This window comes from Metopolophium dirhodum, chromosome 1 (assembly GCF_019925205.1).
Source record: "Metopolophium dirhodum isolate CAU chromosome 1, ASM1992520v1, whole genome shotgun sequence".
NCBI classification, from domain to species: Eukaryota; Metazoa; Arthropoda; class Insecta; order Hemiptera; family Aphididae; genus Metopolophium; species Metopolophium dirhodum.
The window spans coordinates 14,279,599-14,296,903 of record NC_083560.1 but is presented as its reverse complement, the minus strand read 5'-3'; the positions used below and the strand labels follow the sequence as shown (position 1 = coordinate 14,296,903).

Below are 17,305 nucleotides of genomic sequence, written 5' to 3'. Positions count from 1 at the left end.
ACCCGGAATTTTTTTTTTGGGAGGGGCTAAATAATTGCTTATTCACTTATTTGAATCAACAAAAAATAAATAGATAAGCTCTTTAAAATTAACGATGTCGACTTGAACAGTTGTACAACAATACTAGTTACTATTATTAAGTAATACAATTAAAGTTTGTTACGCAACGGTACCTGTGGCAAGCCTTTAGGGGGGGGGGGCTTAAGCCCGTCAAACACGAATACACGATAGTCGTTGACGGATAAATAATTATATGAATTCAGTGCAGTACGATAAATAATTCATTAACACAAAATTCGTATGGAGACTGTTTTTAACTGCTAACAGTTACAGTTGGTACTTTTTTTTACTTTTCTTTTTTTTTTATCATATTTCTTATCTCACTTCGGGAGAACTTAAACTAGTTGGTAACCGGTGCGCGCAGCTGACGGCGGCTAACGCGCCGATACCCGCGGTTACAGTATATTATCATTGTTGTGGGACGCCACACGACCATAGAGATAATGAAGAATTATTATCCATGCTTACGATAGGCCGACTTCGTTGTACTAATTTGTAAGTGCCCGCCCGGAAGCGTCCGTCCGTAATCCGAAACACGTTTTTCTGCTTCCTGTAGCCTGTGCTCCCGTTCACGTGCTCAACACTCCGTTCAGTCGTTAACCGCTACAATTGACGCCTTGAGGGTACAGCTGTCCGTCCGTTCTTTCGTATGATTCTTTTTCGTCGTCGCCGGATTTCATTGACATGGCTCGCTGTTCGAAACTTGACAATGTATACGACTCTTTCTTTGTAATTAAATCATGTTACGCAACACGATGTATGTGTTCTTTTCGACAAAAGCGCAACTATCAAAGAGAAAAGTAAGTACCTACCCACTTCATACATTTATTGTTTTTAATAATACCTACTAATGCGGCCATGCGGGGCTTGAAATCAAAATTAAAAATAGTAAGTAGGTACCTATTAGGTATGATTTTTAACTAGAATTTAAGAGTGCGTTACGCCTGCATGCGTTCTCGGCATCTTAGAAACGCAAAGCATGGCAAATTGTACGCTTTGCATATCACGATTAGCTCGGTTAACTTAAAAATCAGTGTGAATTGACCTTTTAAAACATTTAGAAGTAAGAATATTATCTGGTGAACCTCATAGGTTTTTTTTATATTTTAATTTTAAAGCAAGTTATGAGTATTTTAAAATGGTAAATTGTTTGTGTTTTTAAAATAATCATAGATAAATTGCTTCAAAATTAAAACCTAAAAAAAAACCTATGAGGTTTACTAGATAATAATCTTTCCTGTAGGTATGTACCTACATATGTACAACAACTAGATAAGTAATTTTAATGATTTTTCTTTTTTTCATTTAGGCGTATTTATCATTTAAAACTTCTATTGTGTCATGTTAAGATTTGTTGCAAGGTTTATTGTCATATTTTGCTGAAATATTTCTTTTAAATACTTGAGCCGAAACATGAGTTGACTTTATTACTTGATTTTTATAAAACTCTATAACCAAACTGCAAAATATCTGTTTCTTTTGTCAATCAAGATATTTAAACTTAAATATTTTATTTTTAAAAATACCATAATATGTCTCATAGGTACTCACTTTTTTCAATAAAACCTAACCTAACCTATCTCTAGAGTATCAAAGTTATACCAAGTTTTCACTTAATTACACCTGCAGTGGATTAATATAATCAATTAATACAAAATCTTTAAATGTTAATACTAACCTAACCTAACCTTACTAAAATCCGATGAATAAAAAAAAACCAAATTTAACACCTTGTTTCCAGAGGTCAATCTACACACAAACATTACCTAATTAATTCTCATTTTTGGAATTTTTAAATGTCATTAAAGACGATAATTTTGAGTACTTAGATTTCACACAACATTTAAGGAGTATCCTATGGTGATACCAACTTTTGTTTTTAAAATAACAACCTATATGTTTTAAAGCAAAATGTGAATCAGATAATTTTTCTGAAATTTTTGACGAATTGTAATCGAAATTTGATTGAAAACTTCCTTAATTATTCAGTATTTTTCTTTAAATACTAAGGAATATGGATAATAATCTATTAAATACTAAAATACCTTGTGAATGGATACGAGCTCAATAAATATAATTCAGTGTGCAATATAAAATATTAATTATTAATAATTACTACTTATTAAATGCTTATGGATTAATATTGCATCTGACAATGTTCAAAACATAGGAAATCTTAAATAATAGGTATCCTTTTAATTTTATCGAGTACCTGTTATATTTTAGCCTATAGGTATTCTCAATTTTTATAGCATACCTAGTACCTACAATAAAATACTCAACAATAGTCAGTATTCGAGTACATAAATACAAATTAATATGTACATGACTCCACAGTTCTAATTTTTAATAATCAATTATAAATTCATATAGTAGAAATAAACATAGATATAGACATATTATACCTATCTATAAAATATATGGAAAGGTCCAGAAAAATATTATACCTATCTATAAAATATATGGAAAGGTCCAGAAAATTGCTTCCAGATTACGTAAGTGCTTTAAGAGCTGGTAAGGTCTCGGACTAAGATATACAGGACTTGAAACGAATGAGCCGGCGGAGTGCGGGGTCTGGGCCAAATGTACAACGGTTCCTTTTCTGACGCCAGTACAACCGTGACCGCTGTGATATCTATTGACAAATGTTATAAGCCTATAAATAATCCCTATATTTATAAAATGTTACAATATTCAACATTGTTACTGTATGAAATATTTAACAAACTTAAGACTTATTAATACTAATTTTGTTTCTTGAATGTGTATAATATATTTTATACTAAATAACTTAATCTAAGATATATTATACTTTATTTTTATACATATATTATTAAAAAATTAAGTACAGAATAGATAATGCAGGGCAAGTATTGACTATATTATTTTACGATAATATATAATATGTTATACTTTTTTATTACTAATATTAGAATAGTAAATTTATTTATTATAATTAAGATAAATTACCAAAATGCCTAGGCAATGTAGTGTAGATCAATGTCATATTTTGAAAAACAAAATTAAATGTACATTATTCAAAGCACCAAAAGAACTTAGTATTTTAACAGCTTGGAACCCAAATAAACATTTTCATAATATTATAATAGAAATAGAAAATTTCTCTCTCAAAGTATTGTAGTATGCCTAGTGTATTTCAGATACAATTGATGATTTTTTGAAAATAATACCAGTGATGAACATAAAACTGAAATACTAATGTTCATCGTCAGGTATTACATAACAACAAGGATGAGTTATCCAACAAAGAAAATAAAAATCCAAACAAAAAAATTTGAAAAAGAAAAAAATCTGCTAAATTAGTCATTACTTGAGTAATACATAATATAATATCTTTAATTTTTTTTTAAATTAAATTTATTGTTGTTATTTTTTTATGCATACACAAATATCTGCACAGTATTTGAATTTTGAAGTAGGAATAGGTATGAACTTGAAAACAGAATATTCCATATTCACAACAATTATTGTTAATGTAAATTGAGTATTAACAGGTATGTCATAATATAGTTATTAGTTATTACATCAATAAAGTAAAACACTAAAAAGCAAATATGTAAAAATAATATTATAATGTATTAACTCTAATACTCTTTCTACTATGTGCTGCTCAAAAGATGAAAGTTGTATTGAAATTTGCTCTCAATCTCATAAACTACTTGTCAATTAAGATACCTTTATATCGTATATAGGAAAGTCAACTATACAAGTAAATTTTAGATCTTAATTCTTAACTTAATATTTTTTTATATAGGTTGTAGGTACAACAAATAATAATTATAATTTAATAATTAAATATATTATGTATTACCATTACAAGTATTATTATGTAATGCACTTATGTACCTAGATGGCGTTAAGATTGACGTTGTACCAACTAGCGTTGTACATTGGTTCCATTGATAACACTGTTGTTTCCAGTCCTGTATATCTTAGTCTGTGGGTAAGGTAAAGTAATTTCAGATATCAGCGGTTAGATAAAAGATAATTTCCAATTGCGATAAACCGACGGACCAAGATATAATATTTTTCTGATAATATAATGGACTGAAAACCCCAGTGAATTAAACGCCATTTACAATTTTAATAGCCAGTCCTCCTTTTATTTTTTTTTCCAAGTCAGGCAGTGAGTGTACATTAACCATAGAGTAGTAGTAATAGAATAGACCACTCTATGATATAAGCATAATATAGATGGACTGCACGTTCCTACCCTCTCACCAACCGTAATAAGATCAGAGTAGGGAAGTATATTATACAGAATATTCTATAGGTATGTATAACAAATTATAGTACATTAATTAATGAGTATCTTAATATATTTTTTTTATTTCCGAAAGAAAAATAATATTTATATTTGATAAAATGAATGAATAAAAAATAACAGTGAGATTAATAAATTAAATTTATTAAATTATAAATGAACATATTAGGTATTAAGGTTTTATAATTTTTATAATACATAATACAGTCTGTGTACATGGTGAAATAATTTCAAAATGAGAAAAATCCCAAATATAACATTTAGATACAATATGTATTATTATTAAATAATACAATATAAATAAAAATAATATTTTTTTTTATATAAAGATTTGTACATACAAATTTAAATCATCAACATATTGTTTTTTTTTTCTAATAAATATAAAATAATAAAATTACAAAAGTAAAAATTAATTTACATGCTAAATAAATCACAAATATATTTTCATTTTATTTAAAGAATTTTGGGGAAATATAAATTACCAATTAATATCATACACTTTGATTACATTGCATTGCACCTAGTAATTTTATTACAAGATACTTTTTTTCTATGAGCAATAATATCAGTAATATCCTCGGTAATATCATAAGCGTATAATCATGTTTGTTTTTAATATAATTTAAATCATGCTATATTCTTTTATTGAAAAAATGGATGTGTTTAAATATTACACACATTGTAATAATAATGCTACAGCTATATACTGAACTTTATAATGATAACCGTACAATACCTAACCATTTACTTTTGCATGGTTCTTTCAATAAACAAAATATAAAAAGTGTAAGATGTAAGCGAGTAATAAATTAAAAAAATACTTTTATAGTTCTTGCACATTTATATAAGAATTCACATTCACCATTATGTATTATATCAGGTTAGTAATCCAATTTTAGAATTATTAAAACATTTGTCAACACTTTTTTAAATTATTTTTTGTCATGATTAATATTTATGATAATTTCATGGCTAAGGTCATAGTTATTCATAGCAATCAATGAAAATTGTATTAAAGAACTTGTCTATATAACTCCATCAGACACTTTAGATGAACTTCAAAACAAAATAGTAAACGCATGTGCATCAATTCTTAGGGAAATGTTATTTAAAGTAACCCACCATGAAATATTAAAACAAATGGAAATGTGCTCAAGAGTACATTTTCAACATTTATTAAAATATAAGTAAATATATATTTTAATTATTAATTGTAATTATCTTTTATTTAATGAAAATGTACATTTATTTGTTTAATATAACCAGTGGTCGGGAGTAGCATGCTCAATGTAGTGATATACTTTAGTACACTAGTAATTTTTGGTTAGCGTAGCGAAAATTACCATTATTTAATTGCTACTTTCAATACTTATTTGGTGATAGTAAAATAGTATAATAATTATTATATTTATTTATTTATATTATAATAATGATGAGTATATTAATGCATTTTTCGGGTTTAATCCACGATTAACTCTCGTTATTAAAACCCGTCTAGTGACCAAATGTTAAATCAGTACAAACTATAAACTACCAATTTCCAATTGGAACATTTAAAAAAAATGTATTGTAAAAGTAGCGCGCTACATTTAAACAATTGTGTCAGAAGCAGCGCACTACATTTAAAACAAAGTAGCGATACCGATAACAAACTACTTTTTTGGAGGAGTAGCTGTAGCTTTAGCGTGTTAAAAAAATCTAGTACCGACCACATTAATATTATAATATAAGCCTTATTGTTTACGGTGCAATTTAATTACAATTTAATATGACACACTATTTCAATTTCAATACCTATAGATAAAATTTTTACAGTCTGTATTAATTATTGATAATATTATAAATGTTTTAATGTAGATTCTTAGATTAATGCACAGCTTAAAATATGATAATTACTTTTATAAAAATATTTACAACTTCAAATGAAATGTAGAATTAATTGAAAATGAAAATTCATTTGAATATTATGCTAAAATTATTTTCTTTAAACTAAAACAGATCCCACAATAGTGGTTTAGATGGTTTTATTTGATACTCATTTTTAACTGTATCACAATGTTGTGTAAAAAAAAAAAATTAAACTTGATGATATTATATTAAAAATACTTGATATTTGTCTTCACAATTTCAATAGCTTATTATTAAATATTTACAATTATGTACATGTATTATAACATTAAAAAGTATGTTACTTACAATTATGTGCAAATACTATCTAAAAATTATTTTATCCATAAAATATATCTCACAGATTGATTGGACATTTTAGGCTCGTTATAATAATTGCATGCACATTTTGACTTCAATTTCAATGTTTGTAATTTCCTTGAAACTGGATGAAACTAAATATAAAAATTGAAATTACATTTAATAAAAACAAAAGAATATAATATTACCTTATGTATTATTTAAAGAAACATTGGTAATCATCTTTGAAGTGCAATATACATTAGAATAGAAATTAAACATAAGATTATACACATTCAAGAAACAAAATTAGTATAACAAGTCTAAAGTTTGTTAAATATTTCATACCTACAGTAACAATGTTGAATATTGTAACATTTTATAAATATAGGGATTATTTATAGGCTTATAACATTTGTCAATAGATAGCACAGCGGTCACGGTTGTACCGGCATCAGAAAAGGAACCGTTGTACATTTGGCCCAGACCCTGCCCTCCGTCGGCTCATTTGTTCCCAGTCCGTGAGCACACTACTGATATTATTTGATATAATTATTATCATGACGAAATTACATTTTATTTATTTTGTCATGGTCGATTCCAGGTTCCTGTTTATTTTATATTTATATTTTATGGCAATTATCTTTTATCTATTATTATAAGTTTTAGCACTTGCGTAATCTAGAAGCTAACTAGACGTGTATAAATATGGATACATGACGTGTAGATGCTTTGTTTATTTATATTATAATATGTATTTCTAATTGATAATTACATAATATTAGACCTGTGGAATCATATAAATATGTCGCATTTATCTTACCGACTACAATTGACTATTGCTTAGTATTTTATTGTAAGTAGGTGTATATGTTATAAAAATTATCATTATTTAACGATACCTAGAGTATAAGATAACATACTCGATAAAATGAAAAGGATATTATTTTATATTTCTTTTGTTTTAAATATTGTCAGGTGCAATATTAATCCATAATTGTTTAATAAGTACTAATTATTCACAAATATTTTATATTGCACAACGAATTATAGTTATTGAGCTCGTATCCATTTACAAAGTAGGTATTTAATATATAATAGACTATATTATTATCCTTATTCCTAGTATTTAAAGAAGAATACTGAATAACTAAGAAACTTTTCATTCAAATATTGATTACAATACGTCAACATTTTCAGAAAAATTGTCTGAATCACATTTTGCTTTAAAACATATAGGTTGTCATTTGAAAAACAAAAGTTGGTATCGCCACAGGACACTCCTTAAATGTTGTGAACAATTTAACTACTTAAAATTATCGTCTTTAATGACGACATTTAAAAATTCCAAAAATCAAAATTTGATTATATGCATAATTTAAGCATACAAATGAGGTGAGCATGCTTAAAAAATCAACCTGCATATTGATTTGATTTATCTCAACAATTATGTAAGGGCTATCAAAACCATTAGCAATAAAAAGTTTTTTCCGGCTTAATTGAAGTTTCTACCCTAGATTTTTTCAGTCTCCTGAAATAGGTCTTCAATAGTTTTGAACTCTTCTATTGGAAAACATACATATTATAAAAATTTTAATTTCTATTTTTGTATATGTAAATACATTTTTTGCAAGTTAACAAAATATTCAGTAACTACCTATTAACTTTTTTCAAATAATATTAATAGTAACAATTTTAATTAAATACTTACCACTCACAAGAGACCATAAACAATTGGAAATGTTTTAATTTTTGTATTAGCAAAAAAAGAATTGGAGGTTAAATGTTAACAAAATATCTATCTTGTTTATGATTATATGGTATTATATGGTAACAAGCACGGGTAAAGTTACTAGGCATTATAATATCTATAACCGTAGTAACAAGTAATTACGAATCTAGGAAAAAAAGATAGGTAGATAGTTGTTGTCTTGATTACAACAATTTCACTTCAGCTACTATTGTACTTGATATAGGAAGAAGATTTTACTAATTTAATAAAACTAAATTACAAATTACATATATATTGAAAATAATAAAACATTTGAAAAAAAAAAACGAGTTAAGTGTTGTATTTTTTTAAGTAAATGTTTTAAAAGTCATATCATATGCATAAACTGTTTTCAACATGGTTGTCGGTTTTTTATAACAACTCAAAGTCAAAATTTAGCCTATGTTAACATGTTATGTACAATATTTCATATTTTCCTTAAATTGGATAATACTAAATAATGTCATAAAAATTGAAATAATTGTAAACCTATATTATGTTATTAATATTATACTATAATTCAAGTGCCATTACCTACCTAATATATTTTTAATTTCCAAACAGTGGAATATGGGAAATTGTAATGTGCTACAAATGCGGTTTATATGGAACACATAGAGTATGCAGTTTTCTTGAACCTTACAAACGTTGGTGCTGTAAAACATGCAATGGAGGTACAGGTATAAATTATTATTATTGTATTAATTTTTTATATTTTATGTTTTATAACAGTATTTCAACTTTTTTATTATGTTAACACATAAATTTATTATTGTACACACTTTTTTTTGGGTAGGCGGCCTTCTCCCTAAAGTCAATTACCTTTGCCATAATATAAAAATATTAATAATAATAATTCTTATAAAAAATTTAATCATTATATTTTAATGTAATATTATGCAATATTGAATAGGTAATGAATATGTAATTCTGTTGAGTATAAAGTTTATTTTTAAATTCAAATTAATTGTTTAGTTTTTTATCGTAATTAGTTTATGGCAGCGACCCATAAAAAATATTTTTCCACTCAACATGGAATCACATTTTTTCATGGGAATATTTATTTGTTAATGAATAGGTATTTCAACAAAATAAAATACAAGTTAAATATTTAAAAAAAAATAAGTACTGTGTATTATGTAGTTATAAAAATAAATCGGACTTTTGGGTAGAATGCCTTATATACCATAACTAGCTGACCTCGTGCAACTTTGCTAGCAAAAATTAATAAAATATATGCAATTATGATTTTACCAATAATTTCTGTCGGGGTAAAAATTATAGTGACCAAATATTAAATTAGGTTAAAATTATATCCAATCATAATAGAAATTTAATTGATGTTACCAACCATTTAATATATAAAAAATAACTTATAATAAAATATAATATAAAACTAATGGCACCCATTTTTAAAAAAAAAATTTAGATTTCCATTGTGAATCTCAAAATTCTTGTGTGAGCACCTCTTTGAAATATAAATTTTAGAAAATCCTGTCTGAGTGCACCACTACATGATGGTACAAAGGTATTGTGTAAATGTTAAAAGTCCCTAATGATCATAGGCTCTATTTTGATTAATCAGTTAGTCGAGTTTGATTATTATATATAACTATGTACGTAGATTAATTACTCCTGGAACACAAGCTTCACGGTCTAAAAGACAGGGCTTTTAGAAATTTGTTCATTATTTTTAGAATTCAAAATATTTAAGCTAACCTAAGTACCTTTTAATTAGGTGATAAACTAAATTAGATATGTTTTGGTATATCAGGTATGGAAGAAGAAAGATTGTTTTCTCAAAGCATGGCTGTACATCACATGAGTGCCCTTACGGCAACTGTACCTGACGCTTCTGCAGGGATCTTAGAAAGACGTACTTGCACTATTAAAAAATGTCTATGCCCTTATAAGAAAAACCGAAGACATCAAGAGAAGATGTAAGTATTAATTATAATAATTTTTATTTTATGCCCCAAAGTCAAATAATGCAGTTAATTAAGTATATTAGTGTTTGCGATAAGGGGTAGTTGTAGATACTTGTTCAATTAGTATGTTCTTAAACTGTGTGAAATATTTGTGAAATTGACATATTAATGTAACTCAAAATTCAAAACAATTTCCTAATACATTTTCAACTTACTAACCATGGTAAGTTTATGTATATTCTAAATATCTAACCATATAATATGTAAATTGTATCAATCAATAATCAGTATTCTAATTTTAATTTCACATCGTTTTCCATTACATTATTATCAAATTGGATATTAATTATACATTATAGTGTTATTGTAGAGTGTTTAATTAATGGAGGTAAGTATCTTGGTACAGAAAATATTAATACTATTCTTTTTTCTCAACGTCCCATAGATAAATTTTTTCAACTTATTATAAATATTCACAATATACAGACTTACATTCATAAATAATTTGTTACCCCTCATTTATTATCTGCTACCCATATTTTTTTTTGATTAGGTGGTTTAGAGCTTTATTTTTATTAAAATAATAAAATATATAATTTGGGACTAGTTAATTAATTAACAAAGTTCGAGTGCCTTATTATTTAATTTAAATTTAGTTAAATGTCGCTTCATATGCATACGCTTCTATAAACATAATTATCTGTTTTTATAACAACTCAAAGTCAAAATTTAACCAATGTTGACATGTTTTTTACAATATTAAATTTGCTGCTTAAATGTAATAATACTTTAATAGCACTTATGACTGTCATAAGAAACTGCCATAATTATATAATATGTATATGATGACGTTATTATTATTAATATACTATAAATCAAGTGGCATTAATATATTTTTTATTTTCCAAACAGTGGATCATGGGAAATACTACTATGCGACACATGTGGTATTTACGGTACACATAGAATATGCAGTTTTGTGAAATGTTTTCAAGCATGGTACTGTACAGCATGTCAAGCCATACGTAGTGGCAATCATCAAACTGTCTAATTTTAGATTCATATGACAGCAATGATAACAGTGTAAAGGTAATACTTATTAAATGTTTTCATCCGATTTCAGGTGCGTGTTATTGATATTTTTTTATTTACGTATTGAGGTCTTACTATTTCCCCTTCATACAATAATTTATTTTAAAAGTTTAAGTAACCTTATACGAGGTAAAATAATAATAGTTAACAATGTGTAGTCTATAGCATGAACTACACAGAACTGGATACTACAAACAAATTTGCAACCACAAAGTTGTATGGGGTTTGTACACATTTGTACCACAAACAACATTTTTTTTAGGATAGCACACGGTATTAATATAATATTGCAGTGTTAATGATTTTGATTAATTTTGTTAGGTATATGAAAAAAAAATAAGTATTTTTTGTCTTTAAATATTATTTTTCACATTTATTTTATGTTTTTACTAACTTTGACAATTTCTTTTTTTATTGGAGCATATTTTTGTTTTTGATTTGTCATTAGTGAAAATGAGAAAATTTTCTTTCCCATTGTTAAGTATCAGATAATAATAAATGTCAAAACTTAACTTTTATGGGACTTACTGGGAAATGTTAATAGATGTGTTTTGTTTTTTAGGAAATATCTATTGTTTCTTCTAACACATTGTAACTTTCACAGAACATTAAAATACTTTTTTTAAGGCAGATGTGAATGTATACATATATATATGTTTATTTGGATATTCCTTTTGATTTAATGCTAGTCAATGCTGCTTCTGGAATTTAACCATCTCTTTTTGATACATAATAAATAATTATTTTTACCGAAACCTTTTTATATTTTAGATTCTGAGCGGAGCGAGGAAGCTAGTGGTTTTACAATGGTGTTAATATTTTATTTATTTTTTTTTATTTATCCTGTATAAAAAATTTCTACAAGAAGCAGTGCTTCGATTTCAACTTAAAGTATCTTTTCCTTATCTTTTAGCAAATTGGATCAAGATGGTACTTTAGAGAGGTCATTTTACGATTTTCTCAATAGTTATTTAATGCCACTGGAAAAACTACCGACAAATTACAAAAAACCGCTTGAAATAGGTTTTCAATTTCTAACGCTTTGTTTATCACCGTAGTAACGAATAAACTAATAATATTGTAATATTAATTAAACTTACAGGCTATAATAAATAATAACAATATAAAAATCCAGACTTACAAACCATCTCCGCTTAGAATCGTTTTTCTTATACAATGATATTATATCATTGAATTCAAGCTTAATACAATCTATTATACATTGACTGGTCAATATCCACTTGTAACCTACTCTACAACAGAGCAACATCAACCGCTTTTTTTTTTGTGTGAATTTTTTAAAGATTTTTAGGAGATAACTAGTAGAGATGTTTCGGGTCATTACTCGATAGCCGGGTACTTGATATCATATTTAAAACTCGGCTCTTACTCAGTACCGGCGTAATACCTACATTTTTACCCAGCCATTACTCGGTATCCGGCGAAATACTACATTTTTACTCGACTCATATCCAATGGCAAACGCTGATAATCTATTTATAAATATATGCATACCAATTAAAATAACAGGAAAAATTTAAAATTCTAGGGCAATAAATTATAATTTTTTTGGTACATATTGGAATAACTGAACCGATATACAAGAGCCAGTTGATTATAAACAAATCATGTTTTTCTTCTACGAATTACAAAAATAAATCTCGTGTTTACCGTATAATGTTTATATAGTTGATACTTGGTACTTTGATAGTAGTATAATACTCATTTTGTAATTATATTTCTACTCGGCCTATACTCGATACCCAGTAGTGTTAAAATTTTTACTCGGCCTATACTCGATACCCGGTTAGTATAACAAATTTTACTTGGCCAGTACTCGGTACCCAGTGTAATACCAGATTTTTTACCCAGAACATCTCTTATCAACTAGTTTCGGGCCTTACTCATAAAATATAAATATACAATTATTTCTGTAGCGTTTAACTTATGTTTATGCTCAAAAACCCATCAACACATTGTTCCAACTCCTCAAATTCGGAACTAATAATAGCTAGCTACAATTTAATAAGTAAAAGTTCTACTAAGATTCTAAAAATATTATTTTTAAATTAGTATTGATTGAAAATATATCTTTATTTTGTTAATTTTGCAGGTGATTTGACTTCAAACAACTACAATGGTCAGAATAATACATGAAACATATACATTAAGTAATAATTAGGCTACCAGCTGAATATTATGCTATATTATTTATGCTGTATAAAATTATACAAAATGAGACTGATTCCAATCGATTTTCCCCTCATTAAGTTTTTTGCTATATATGTCATATAGTTTACTAGTTAGGTTTGCTTACTAATTTAAAACTACTGTCTGAAATTATATATAATATTTATACACAATTTTTTATGTTGTAGATAATTACTTATTTATTTATTTAAATAAAAAATTTAATTTGTGTACAAAATTTTAATTTTAATTCCATCAACCATTAATGGCACTGTGCAAAAGTCAGTTAAGGAGAAGTCACATAGAACGCATTTTGTGATGTGCGATGTTAAGAAGGTAGACACTAAGAAGTCTATAGGATATCTCTCGGTATGCTAACGCCCGTTTGATTAACTTTTATTTTTGACCCCTACTAGATTTCAAGTTTTGAAGTCTCCGAGAGGTTTGTATGTGACATTTTCATGATGTTTTATTTTATCTGCTCATTAACATCAGTATTTAACCTCTAAGAGATATACATTATTTAACTCCTAATTAACCTTACAAATATGCTGTACTCAAGACATAACATATTGTACAAGTAATATTTTATGATTCAATATTATATAGGTACTTAAAATAATACCTATAGTACATTTTTATTTATTTGTATGGTATGTAGGTAGTAATAATTAACAGTTATATTGATAGGTAACATTCATCAATGAAATATTATATAGTGTAATAAAAAATATATTCAGGAAAGCCAGAATACATATAATAAAAAACAAACATATTTTAACAATTCATATTTATTTAAAAAATTGTTTTTTAACAATAAAATGTAAAATATAATAAAAAAAAATGTTAGAGAAGCTATATCAAAAATTAATTTAATATTACCTAGTTATAATAATACATCTAGCTGGTTAGGTAGAAAAGCATTCTAACTTGTTGTGACTCTAGCACCCAAAACTTTAAAAGCCTTTTCATAACACCTAAACAGACTACATACATATAATCTAAGCATACTGTCTGAATAATATCGATTGGCAAACGTTCAAGGGGACTAACACCTTTATGATATTTATCATCAGATTTTATTCTAAAACTAGTATCAGTTCTTAAAGGAGAATGAACACCTGTAAAAACCATTCTATTTTCTAAATAATTACCTTCTTCACAACATGTATTGCACCTAAGACAAGAGTTGTGACCTTTCACATTCAATATAAAGGCTTTTGCAGGTGCATTACATATAATTTGATTTATTTTTATTTTATATGTTTTATTATTAGGTAAAGGTATTCCTGAATGTAATAAATTTAATAAATCAGTGATGAAAGGGTTCAAAAATTCTTCAATCGAAAATGGTTTACAATGTGTACAATATACCTAGAGGAAAGACAGCATCTGATATTTTTGGTAAATTTAAAATTGAACAGAGTATTGGCCAAAATTGTCGTTTAGAGCTTTTTTCTAACGGCAAGCCATCAATACTAAAATCTATGTTAATTTCTACAAAATTGCTTAAATTATTTTAGAAATAAGTTAGTAATTGTAATAACATTTTATCCAGACCGAAATGAATATATTTTCCAGGATCTAAGTCTGCCACGTCGTGATTTTTTGGTGTTTTCATTAATGTCCTTACATCCTTAGATAATTCAAAACCTTCTGACCTTAAAATTCCCAACAAATCATTTACACAATTTATTGATGCATTGTATTGTAAGATCCATTTTTGAAGTTTATTTTCAAGTTAGAAACATTTTCACATTGAATATTATTAATAGCTTCTAAATTTACTGAATTATTTATTGATAGTGGTGATTTTAATTGAGATATAAAATTGGAATTCATCATATTTTTAAAAGATAAACCAACTAGAATTTCTATATTATGTTTTTCAATATTTGGAATTAATGAAGTAGGTATTGACTGTAAACATAGTTTTTTTGTTGGATTGACTTCTTCCATTGTAGATGTAATGCTTTGATTTGATTTTTCATTTATATGTCGTCGAAAATGACGTCTCAGAGACATATTTTTAATAGTTTTTTTGTTTTTTTCGAGGAATCTAAAATAATTAAAAATGAAAAAATACTATATATTTTTAAACGTTAAAAGTAATTCAATTGTACATATAATATTACATATCTACCTATCAGCACATTGAATGTTTTTAAAATAAACAAGTTATCTTATTGTTTTATGTTTGAATAATAAAATAATATAAGTATATAAGTACCTAAAGCAGCCAAGGCATCCCTTTTTGTGCGCTGAGTACCAAGGCGAAACCAATCTTTCACCAACAACTCAAAACTATTCATCACTATGATAATTATCACAAGATATTTCTAGAAAAAAAATAAGAAACATTTAGGATTGTTATACTTTTTATAACTAAATATACATTTACACATTTTAAATAAATATACTTAATACAATTTTAATAATTTACATACTTTTAAGAGGGCGCACTAGTAGACAAAATGTGTTATAAAAACATGGTTTCGTAATTCCAGGAATACGGCTTATTGAAGCGTTTTACAGTATAAATACCTATGATAAAAATTGTAGAGAAGAATTTTTTCTAGAAATGTAAGAAGCCCGATTTTCGATATTATTATTAATTACCTAAATAATTAATTGATAAAAAGTTTAAAAAACGTGTTAATTTACCATGCGATATTGGACAATTGGAAGAAGATATCAAAAATCGGGCTTCTTACATTTCTAGAAAAAATTCTCCTCTACAATTTTTGTCATAGGTATTTATACTGTAAAACGTTTCAATAAGCCGTATTCCTGGAATTACGAAACCATGTTTTTCGGTAAAAAAAATGTTTAATTACGCTCGTCATGTGCTGCGCCCGTTATAGGCAGCGGCAGCGCTCGATACTAGGTGTTCATACCACCACACCGCGCGTGATAACAGCAGTACCGCATCCTATAGGCCAGGCGATAGACACAACATTTTTGAAAAAAAACGGAAATTTTTTTTTTTTAAGTTTTAATAAAATATGCCCTATAACATACTAAAAGTCCCCATTGATCGGGCTGGAGCTTTTTTTTATAAGCTCATAAAAGTTTAAAAATATGAGCTTTTTTGAATATCTCAAAAAATATTACAAATATTAAAAAAGTTTCAAATAAAAGTTATTTATTAGACAATTTACAAAAAAAAAGTTTTCTTATATTTTTTTCATTTAAACAAATATTTGGCAAAGATATATTTGTATAAAAATTGACAGTTAAAAAATTATTAATAAATTTCTCTCTCTTTCCGTGTTAAAATAGGTTTTACACTGTATTAAATATATTTGTGTGTTTTACAAACTATAAACATGAACGATTGAATTATAATAACATAGTAAAAATTGATGTTTTTAAATGTTATGATAGCATACAAATAATTTGTATAATAAAAAAAAAATTATTATAATTTAAAGTGAACTACACTACATATAGTGCAGGCAGATCATACTTTTATGTTTCGTATTCTTCTTCTTCTGCGATTCCATCTAATAATTCTGAAAGTGTACAATCGTCTGTACAATCAACCTCTATTTCTATAGAATTAGTGCACCATTGGCCTTTGCAATGTCCACATAAAATTGAGCACTTTAGACCTGCTTTTCGACAACCACAGATTTTACCACAACCTTTTGTACAACTACAAACTTTTGTAGTACAAACTGAAATTTATTAATAATTTTTTAACTGTCAATTTTTATACAAATATATCTTTCCAAATATTTGTTTAAATGAAAAAATATAAGAAAACTTTTTTTTTGTAAATTTTCT

General features: G+C 26.5%; 1 protein-coding gene across 2 annotated transcripts; it reads left to right on the top strand.

Moving 5' to 3' along the window:
- Positions 1-428: 428 nt before the first annotated feature.
- On the top strand, positions 429-13,747 carry LOC132935803 (PHD finger protein 7-like). 2 transcript variants are annotated; one of them, XM_061002422.1, is made up of 5 exons: positions 429-860; positions 8,871-8,986; positions 10,081-10,246; positions 11,147-11,323; positions 13,440-13,747. In XM_061002422.1, the coding sequence occupies exons 1-4, from the start codon at positions 745-747 to the stop codon at positions 11,283-11,285; spliced, it is 537 nt and encodes a 178-aa protein (XP_060858405.1). In that variant the 5' UTR covers positions 429-744; the 3' UTR covers positions 11,286-11,323; positions 13,440-13,747. The 2 variants fall into 2 exon arrangements, with proteins under 2 accessions (XP_060858405.1, XP_060858406.1); XM_061002423.1 differs by having other exon boundaries at positions 430-860; positions 8,871-8,980.
- The last annotated feature ends 3,558 nt before the right edge of the window (positions 13,748-17,305 follow it).